General features: G+C 45.1%; 1 protein-coding gene across 1 annotated transcript in view; it reads left to right on the top strand.

Annotated features, from left to right (window-relative positions):
- The window catches only part of MGMT (O-6-methylguanine-DNA methyltransferase), a 126419-nt gene that overhangs the window by 87723 nt on the left and 28696 nt on the right, over positions 1–10000 (top strand). Inside the window, exon 3 of the mRNA XM_009998280.1 lies at positions 9742–9899. Within this exon, the coding sequence (XP_009996582.1) occupies positions 9742–9899 (158 nt within the window). The remainder of the gene's footprint in view (positions 1–9741; positions 9900–10000) is intronic.

The following is a 10000-nucleotide window of genomic DNA, read 5'->3' as shown; positions in this document are numbered from 1 at the left end:
TAGAGACTAAAAGTCTTCACTGAGTAAAGAAGTCTTCACTGAGTAATGCCAAATATCCCTGCCCATGGAGGTGGGTGACAATGTCAAAGCCCTGTAGAAAAGCTCTGGGGAGAGAGAGGGGAGTGTATTGTGGTGGATTCCCCAATATTGGACAGTTAAGATTCAGGTGGATGTGGTGCTGGGCCATCTTATCTAGGCTGTTCTTTTGCCAAGAAAGGTTGGCCCAGAGGATTCTTGAGGTCCTTTCCAGCCTGGTATTCTGTGCTTTTATCATTTATTAATTCTGCTGTTCTAATTGGCACATATTAGGTTTTTTTCCTTTCCTCAGTCTATGTTGACTTGAAACCTTGAACCATGAATGCCTGCTGGGAACCCGCATCTTGACATGTTTTGAGATGATTTCATGATGGTTTTTTTCACATGTCAGTGTTGTTTTCTGAGTGCTCATACCTGGTTAAAAAAAATTTAATTAATACCATTTGTTTGCACCAAGGTTAGAAGCTTCACAGTAACATGGGGATGGTCAAACTGTCCTCAGGAGCTTTGGTGCCTGTCCTGGCATCCTTTCTCCCATACAGCTGCTTTGGTGCAGAAGAGAAGGGCCTCATTCACACGATGAAGGTGTTTCATCATGTTTTCAGGCAGCAGATGGGCAGCACACCTCCAGGTGTGGCAGGAGCATGTACGTTAGGTCATGCACTGATCCCTGCCTTGATGGGAGATCCTTCATGTCTGGCATCAGAGGAGCCCACGGTTGGTCCTACAGGAGATGCTCAGGGGGCAGAGACTGCCTTGCACCTGGTCTGGGGAGCTGCTTTGAAAAATGGCCTGATGAGTTGAATTCTTGTGAGGTTCCTGATTTATCTGTGTCTTAATTCATTTTAATAGGCCAGAGTGTCTGCAGGTGCTGTTGATTATAATTCTCGGTGCTCACTTCTGTCTGGAATTCATGCACTAGTGCACGTCAAGGTGGACACCCAAAGTCAGAGCCCAGTTCCAATAATTCAGCCTTAAGTTTTCCTCCTTCATTTGCTTGTGCACCAGTGGAGATCAGTCTTGCAATATAAGGATTGTAATATGTATTTTAACTGCCTTAGGTGTGGGTTTTTGTGTTTTTTTTTAATCCATGCATAATTGGGATTATGTCTCTCTTAGATATGTAGAAAAAATGTAAATTTCACTTCAGGTACCAGTTGGCAACTGGGTTATCACTGTGAGGCACACTTCTGCATGGAGGTGGTGGGTTTGGGGAGGAGGTGGTGCCACGTGGCAGATGCACAGAGCTGGGCAGTAGTGTGGAGAGCTGTGGGGAATGCCCTAAGCTGTGTGGAGAAGCAGAGGGAGCCCAGTGGGCAGTTTAAGGGTCCCCTGCAGTGAGCCCAACACAGTTAATTGCCTGAGATAAAACCAATCCTGCAAGTCTGAGGGGACAATTCTTTTATATAAGAAAAAAAATGTTTTGTTACAGTTTCTTGTAGGTGCTAAAATTAGCTGACTTTCTTTTAACCTAATTAGGGATAGAGCTGATTATATCACCTGTGCTTAATGTTGCCTCATCTTGGGTAAGAGTGTGCTGCTCCTTGCAACTTGGCTGAATTTTTGCTTCTTGCTTTACAGTGTTTCATGTGAAGCACCTGCTTAATTGTTGCTGGTTGAGGGTCTTTGGGGCGTGGGTTTGATTTCTCCCATTCTCAATCTAGAACAGGTTGTTCCTTTCCAACGAGAAGATACAGATAATTTTTTTTTTTTCTTTTTTTAGTAAAATCTTCCAGTCATTCTGCCACCAATCCCACTGATTTGAAACAGAAATATTTATGGCACTAGGAATATTTTTTATTCTCCAAATATGGCCCAGCTGTAGGCCTTTGGAAAGTTTAATTCATAGAGAGGGGAACAGGTTTCTCTGGGGAAGGTGGTCTCTGGGCTGTTCCTGGGGTTGAGCACGAAGGTGATACAACTTCTCAGTGCTGATGAACCCCAGAATTGTCCATAGTTTTCTGATCTGTCTCAGTGACTCCTGGTAGCACGAATTAAGTAGAAATCTGCAGGATGAAACCTGGATAAAGCAGGAAGTAGCCTGGAAAACGCATAGTTAGGAGACAGGAAGAAAGCAGTACTTGAATTGGTGACCAGCACAGAGCTGGACCATGAGCAGTAAGGTCAGAAAACAGGTAGGACTGAGATAGGCCCAACATGGTGAAGATGGGTGGTGGCAGAAAAAAGGCTGAAAGTTAAAACTGGGCAATGTAGGGAGAGGGAAGGAGGTTGGCATGGAGTGGATAACCAAGCAAGACTTGGGGCTTTGGGACACACAGCAGAGGTCTGAGATGGATGAGGAACCATGGTTAGTGGTTTTCCAAGCACTTTGTTGTAGTTTTAGCAGATATCTGTGTCCATAATGAGACATTTCTCTGCAAACACAATAAATACGTTCAGGAAAAATAAGCCAAGACCAGACACAGCATTGTTTTCCTGGAACGTGTTCCTTGTGTTCCTGGGAAGCCTGCTGATTGCTGTGTTTCCTCCCTGGTCTCACAGTCCTGTATCCCAGGGCAAGATCTTGTTTGAAATCTGTGTCTCTCTATATAGGATTCCAATCAAAACTTTAATGGTACAGAACAGCGAGTAGCATTTAATGACCTTCAGTGCTATCACTTGAGTCTTTTGGGCATTGACATTGATTTTCCTTATCTTGGCATGTGAAGACAGGAGCCTGAGTCCCTCCTTTCAGGGGGTTGCTGGTAGACACCAGCAGCACAGAGCAGGCAGGCAGGTTCTGCAGGCAGCAGGGCTGGCAGCAGCCACGGGCTGCCTGCACAGCATCCATAGCCAACCTCCCTGTGGGACCTGGGCTTAACAGCTTTAATTGCAGGAGTGGGGAGAAAGTCACGGCCGCTTGGATACCGACGTGTTTTACTCCAGAGGTGCTTCTATTTATTTGGAGTTTGTCTTTGATACCCAAATTTCTGTGCAGAGGTTTCTTTCTCAAGGTGGAAGAGAGGCAGTGCTTTAATGCAGAATTTCTGACCAGATCCACAAGAATTGAAACCCTCCATAACAGATCAAAGCAGAATGGAGGAAATACTGCAAAGGTTGTATGACAAGGAGTAAGTCTTACTCCATTCTGAGGTCTTGTGCTCCTCCATAAATGCATTGATTTCTTCTTAATAGGTCTTAAAAGGAACCGTGGTGGGGTCGTTCAGGAGGAATTGGGGTGTTATTTCTGTTTATTGCAGCTCATCCTTTTTTCAATCTGTTACTACTATCACATAGACACTTCATTTCTGAGGAGTTAAATTAAACTATGGAAGGATGTGCTTCTCCATGAATTTTAAACCTAAAATGCTGCTTTGTTCCTTGATTCAGTTGTGGGGAAGAATGCACCAGAGCAGTGCGGCTATTTGAACTCTTTATTTGCCACATTTACAATATTAATAACACTGTTTCTAGAAGTTGTCACATCAAGTAAAAGATCTTCATTCCAGACTGTCTTTTGGGGCCAAATTGAGACTGGATGCATGCATTTAATAAATTGTAGTCTCAAGTAGTCATTTTTGTAAATAATTAGCTTCGGTGAAAGAATAAGTTAGCATATTGTATGCATCTAATGTTGCAAATGTACATACAGCAAACTTTCCTATTAATCAACAGTCAAGCACTGTAAGTTGAGTCTCATACATAATGAATTGTTCTTAAACCTCCTGGGTTTCATTGATAGAAAAATAAGAGAAAACACAAGTGTAGTAAGCTTGTGAATAAAATTTAACAAGATTGCTCTGCATCCTGTAATCGTTTTGGAATCATTAGAGACCAGAGAATTCATCTGCAGTTTTGGGGTGGCTTTAGCCTTCATCTATCAAAGACAGACTATTTAAAGGACATTTAGGTGTTGATAAAATACATTTTTATTTAATTCCACAATGAAGGCTTCAGTAGAAATGCCAGCTAGCCCTGTGTTTATTATGCAAAGAATAATGCTGCGTGGCTGGGTCTCATTTTAATGTTAGTTTTTGTGTTCTAATCATTACTGATTCTTCCATTTGAAAAGTAACACACCAGCTATTTCTCTAAGAAAAGAATGATTTGTTAAGGCAAGTGTATGGACTTATGTAGGTGTATGAAAGAGACAAACTTTGCTTTCCAGACAGTGCAACTTTTTATCCAGGCCTGACTTCTGGTGACTTGACACGCAGGCGCGTTGTGTGGAGACTTGTCTTTGGGCATCACTGATAAAATAAGCAAATGTTTAAATTTTCTCTGATTTAGGAACTGCTCACAATTAACTGTAGTAATGATCCCAAGCTGTGGAGATGCTGGATCCACCTGATGTGCCCCAGCTGATCAGTGCCTTAGGCACTCACGGCTGGGAAGCATCCCAAGCCTATATAGGCTGGACTTGATGACCTTAAAGGTCATAATTTCAACCAAATTGAAATAAAGGGGACTCTTCAGTAGCTCAGCACCTGAAGCAGTTTATAAACCTCTTTTTAAGCAAACCAGTGGAGGGTGAGGTGATTATCTGGGGATAAAACACTCAGGTATGTGTGGCTACACAGTGGGAGCGAGTGTTGGATGTTACATTCAACCAGTTGATTGTATTTAATATATACAAATATTTTATAAATATGCAAGTATATATATAAATATTTTGTGGGCACCGATACAACATTCTCATAATATTTACCCTAAGGAAGCTGCCAGCTCTTAGCTTTACCCTCAGGAAGTTGCCAGCAGAGCCATGTGATACATTCCCTTTAATTTTAAACCCCACAACTCAAGGTCCATCGTGCAGTGTTTCTGTTAAGGTTTATCAAGGACCAAATGAGGCAAAAAGTAGCTCAGAAGTAAAATAAATAATTAAAATTTTATCAATTTAGAATATGGCTACCCACAGAGGCTTCTCACAGCATTTCTCTGGTTTTCACAATGGTTGATCTGTTCAGGATGGTACTGCAGCCAATCTGCTGCTTACATGTTTGGTTTGGAAGCACATTAGAAACTTGCAGTCCTTGGCAAGTGCTCTGGAAGGAGCCTGTTAAACTGAAGCAGGTGGTGGTTCTGCTGTTCTCCCCCTCTGCTAAACCCATCTTCTCCTTCATTTCATCCCATGCAAACAGAAAAAGTCACATATGAGAGGTGGCTGGGATGCAGCCTCAGGAAGACACCTCTCAGCTGTAGGGATGTGAGCACCCACTGGCTTCCTTAGCTTGTTTGGTCCTAAAAAAGAGCTGTAGTGGAACTAAAAAAGCAGGATTGCAGTAGGAATGGTGTGGAATAGCTGTCTGGGTAAGCTGGAGCAGCAGGTCTGCACCTGGGCTGTGGTGGATTCCTGTGCTGGGACTGACCTTACGTATCTCTTGGACTTCACCACAGCCAAGAGCTGAATGTGCAGGCTGGAGTTCTGCAGCAGCAGTGGTTGCTTGGCCTGAAAAAAAAGTCTCCTTTTGAGAGACAGACAACTTAAAAGTATTTACTTGTAGATACCTGCTTTTCATAGCTCAAAACAAGTGTGGTTTTGTCCATGTGAGGAGTGTGCCCCTTTCACTCAGCATCACCTCATGAAGCCGTGTGGCTGAGACAGCCACTTGCTGCTGAGTATCCCTGGAACACCACCTCCCTGGTGATGGGCAGGCAGGCAGCTCACCCACTGCACACCTTGCAGGCTGGCTCGTGAGTGCAAGCAAAAACGTTTCAGTAAAAATAAAACCCAAATGCCTAAAAACCCTGCAGTGATGATTTCTTGTTGACCGAGTGAGAACAGAGAACCACATTTTGCATCTTTTGAGATGCCCCCCAGGCAGGGCCCAGCTCTGCTCACCTATGAAAACAAGTGCAGTGACAGTCTCCTACAAAAGTGTAAGTGATTTAAATAAAACTACTGCATTGTAAATAATGGCTGCTCATTATTCTAGCCACACTGCAAAGCAAGGTGTTGGTACTTCTTAAGGAAAGACAGTGAAAGTCTCCAGGGCACAGGTAAAGCAGTCGGATTTCTTACACCTTCTGTTCAGCTTCTTGTATTTTTTAAGCAATATGCTTATTTTATTTTCCTGTATAAAAGTAAAAAAATGTCTTGTTGAGTCACAAACATAAGCTTTCCACGGGTGAAGCACAAAAGAAATCACCTGATGTGCTGGTGGCTCCACAGCCAGTAGCAAGTCCCTCCCTTGGGGATCACCAGGGGCAGGACATGAAGTCCCTTTTTCTTGTTCATGGCTAATTAGGCACAAGTGGTTAATTTGACCCTTAGCTGTTTTTCTCTAATGGTATTCAAGTAACTTTTTTCCTGGCCATCTTGGTCAAAGATCAGTGCATGGAGTAGGGTGATCAGAAACCTGCCAAGAAGCCTAACGTGGAGCAGAGGAGTTTCACATGAGGGGGAATATTTCCCATGGTGGGAAATTCCAATTTTACCTTGCTTTTTGAAACATGCATGTGCTTTAGTTGGGCCAAAACGTGGCTTTGAAGCCTGAGAAAATCCTTTAAAAGGCAGCTGGTGTTTTAAGTTGCAGTTTTAATTCCAGGGTGGTTTGTGGAAGGGGTGCTGCTGTGCAACTTTGGAAAGGGAAAGGGCAGGAGGGAGGGGAGGAGACGAGGGCCAGGAGAAGCCATTCATGCCTAAGTTACATGCGTTGTTTGTTTTATTGAAGCTGTCGCATCCCAGGAATACTTGTTGGCATTTCTAGCCAAGCAAATTAATATGAAGATTTATTATTTTGTTTAACTTTATGCCAATTTGAAGGTCTCAGTATATATGCTGGCAAACAGCTTTGTACCCTACAGGAAAAGAAGTCAGTGCATTCTTCAAAAGTCCTTTTCATCTTGCAAAGCTTTTGCTTTCTTTACCAAGGTGGAGGCGGAAGACTTTGTGAAAGTGTCTGGTGTTGAAGTGGTGGGTGAATGGGTCTCACCCAAATCATCTAGAGATGTTAATCAGTGACAAGGCACTGTTTTTAAAAGTAGTAATTAAAAAATGTAAAATTTAAGCCTTTAATACAAACAGTCCTACCTGGAAAGAGCAGGTGGAAGGGAGGAATGTGTGATGACACAGGAACATATCTGTGTGTTGATGGCTAAGGTTCCTGCAGCAAAGCATGTGCTGTAATTCATGTCTTCTTATGGATTGATGGGCCTTTATTCCATATATTAAATATGGAGCTAATGGCCTGGTGGTTACCTTGAGGCTTCAGGCAAAGCCCTGCACAGCCCATGCACCAGCCTTGGTAGCACTGCACCTGGTTTTGGGGGGAATGGTGATAGTTTGGTGCCTTGCTGGAGCAGGAGGCAGTTTGGGTGCCCATGAGGCAGTTCCAGTCCCATCTGCCAGTGCCAGGCTGGGGCGGTTGGTGGCAGAGCCAGAGCCCATCCTCTTGCTCCTGGAGCAGCCAGGAGACAAAGTCTTTTGGTTTTATATATTACAGTCCAAATCGTTTCCAGACTTCTGAGTATGTGAAACAAGATGATGTGAAAACCATAAGGTTGCTGTAGTTTTGAGTGCTTTCTATGCTCTTCTGGATAAATGGAGCAGAAAAGTCTCCCAACTTCTCTTGGAGGTTTCAGAGGCATTATTATATTCTGTAGTTATTATATTGTTGTAGCTCTAACAATCCACAGTGAAACTGAGCCATATTCTGCTGAGAGTTGTACATGTGCAGAATAACAGATTATCCAGGGTGTTGAGAGCGTCCTTGGAGGTCCATGTTGCAGGTATCCACACAGAAACATTTATGTGCAGATTCTCTTACCTTTTTTTTAGCAAAGATATTATTAAATAGCAAAAGAACATAGACATCAGTTTTATAAAGCAAATCGATCCTACTTCAAACACACAGGCACAAAAAAAGAATCAGAAGCATTAATTTGGTAAAGAGGTGGAAAGAGCAAAATAAAATTGCACTTTTGGGCCAAGTGGATCCAAAGCTGTTTCTCCTTTTTTGTTTTTCCCTGCTCCAAGCCACCAACCCATATTCGTGTGTGACTGGAGTGTTGTAATTGTCCTCCTTGCTGTCTTTCCTCTTCTCTGCCACTTTCTAATCAGTAACTATGTGGCCTGCAGTGCTTAACAATTAAATCAGCAAATGAATTGGGGCTGGGGGAGGCAGCAGGGCTGTTTGATCAGGCAGCAGGTGAGCGAGGGCTCCTCTGCAGGGGGTGACCCCGAGCCAGCTCCCACCTCACCACCCTGAGCCCACCCCGAGGCAGAGCTGGGGCCATCCCACCCACGTCCCAGCGCGTTCGGCTCCACAGGCTGTTGTGGATCAAGCGTGTTGAGGGCATTTGGTCATTTTGCAAAGGTGCCTTGTGGCAACTGCAGACCTGGTGTCTTTGATGCCATTACAGGGACATCACACAGTTCATTTTTCGGGGGTTTCTGCTAGGGGGGAACTGGCAGAGTACTTTGGCTCCCTTGCAGTGTGCTGGAGTTTGGGTTGGTTTGCTCTCTCCCTGAGGTGGCAGAACTGCTGTGGTTTCTCTTCCTTCCGTTGTCTCAGGTTCTCATGTATTTTGATATTTCTACAATTTTTCCCTCCCTTCTACTGCTTTTTGAGAGCTGCAGCCCCTCAGCAGACTGCTGGGGAGTTTTACCAGCACTCTCTGGAGGAGCTTCTTGTTCTGGGCTCTGGCTGCATTTCCAGCTGGGGGGGAGAAGCCACAATAATCAGAAAACCTTAGGATGGCTGGTCATTGGTGCTGTGTCTGAGATTGCTGACAGGCATGCTGGATTGGCAGTCACTCTTGACGTTGTCTCCTTATTGATCTTCCCATCATTTCTCCCCATACATTGGTAGCAGGCTCTGTTTATTGGTACCCTGAGATTGGTCTCTGCAGTTTTAAGAGACACCTGCCCCACCAGCATCTCCTAAAGCACCAGGAGAGCATCACCATCCCCTCACCAGCACTGCTTTGGCTCACTGAAAGCACACAGCTGGAGGTCTGCAAACCCAGTGTTCACATCATCTTTGCTCTCCTACACATGTCGCTCTTCCAGAGGAAAACAATTTAAAAGTAGCAAAGGAAAAAGTACATTTTTGTTGGCAGGTGCTTCTGTTCGCTCGCTGCGCTCTTCAGTGTCCTGCAAACAGGAGCTGCCATTGAAAATCAAATGAATTCTCAATTGCTTCCTTCCAATTCAATAAGTGGAGGAAAGCAGAAACCTGCCACTGTGGCTGGAAGGAAACGGGGCAGAGGAAGGCGCGGGTTCGGCAGTGAAGCTGTTTCCTTTCCTCCCTTCCCCTGGGATGGTCCCTGGGGAGATGGTACTGTGCCCTTGGGGGACGTGGAGGAGGAACCTCACCTCCACCCACCTGGGAGGCACAAGGATGCATTGTCCATGTGGCCTTGGATGATCTTCCTGCTCCCTGACCTTTCCATCCTGTGCTCAGCATTTCCCTCTCCCCAGTCTTGCATGACGTTTTCCTACAGGTGTAAGGAACCTTGCATCACCCTGGGTTTCCTGAGGGGATGAGGACGCACCTTGGTCGTGGCTGTTAGGAACGTTTTCACCTTTGTCAGAGCAGAGAAAAAAGTGGAATCTGACTCGAGACTGAATGCTTCTAAGATGATATGAGGACGCACCTTGGTCGTGGCTGTTAGGAACATTTTCACCTTTGTCAGAGCAGAAAAAAAGTGGAGTCTGACTCGAGACTGAATGCTTCTGAGATGATACGTTTTCCTGCTAGTGCAGGAGGTATGAATGTTCAATTTTATCATGGTTCTCACCGTACAACTCTCTCCCAGCAGGGCAGAGTCCTCGGCCACTTGCCAGGTGCGCGGAGGGGCGGAGGAGCTGCCGGAGCCGCTGCAGCAGAGCACGGCCTGGCTGCACGCCTACTTCTGTGAGCCAGCCAGGACCCCCAGCCTGCCCCTGCCCGCCTTCCACCACCCACTGCTCCTGCAAGGTCAGTGTCCTGGGCACCCTACCCTCTCTGCTCCCTTTGGCCAGGGTGCTGCGGGCTCCAGACTCCCCCTAGTCTTGGTCAACAGGAATGAAAATTATGCG

The sequence above is a fragment of the Chaetura pelagica genome, unplaced genomic scaffold, assembly GCF_000747805.2.
Source record: "Chaetura pelagica isolate M959 unplaced genomic scaffold, ChaPel_1.0 scaffold365, whole genome shotgun sequence".
Taxonomy (NCBI): Eukaryota; Metazoa; Chordata; class Aves; order Apodiformes; family Apodidae; genus Chaetura; species Chaetura pelagica.
This window is presented reverse-complemented; position numbering and strand designations above follow the sequence as displayed.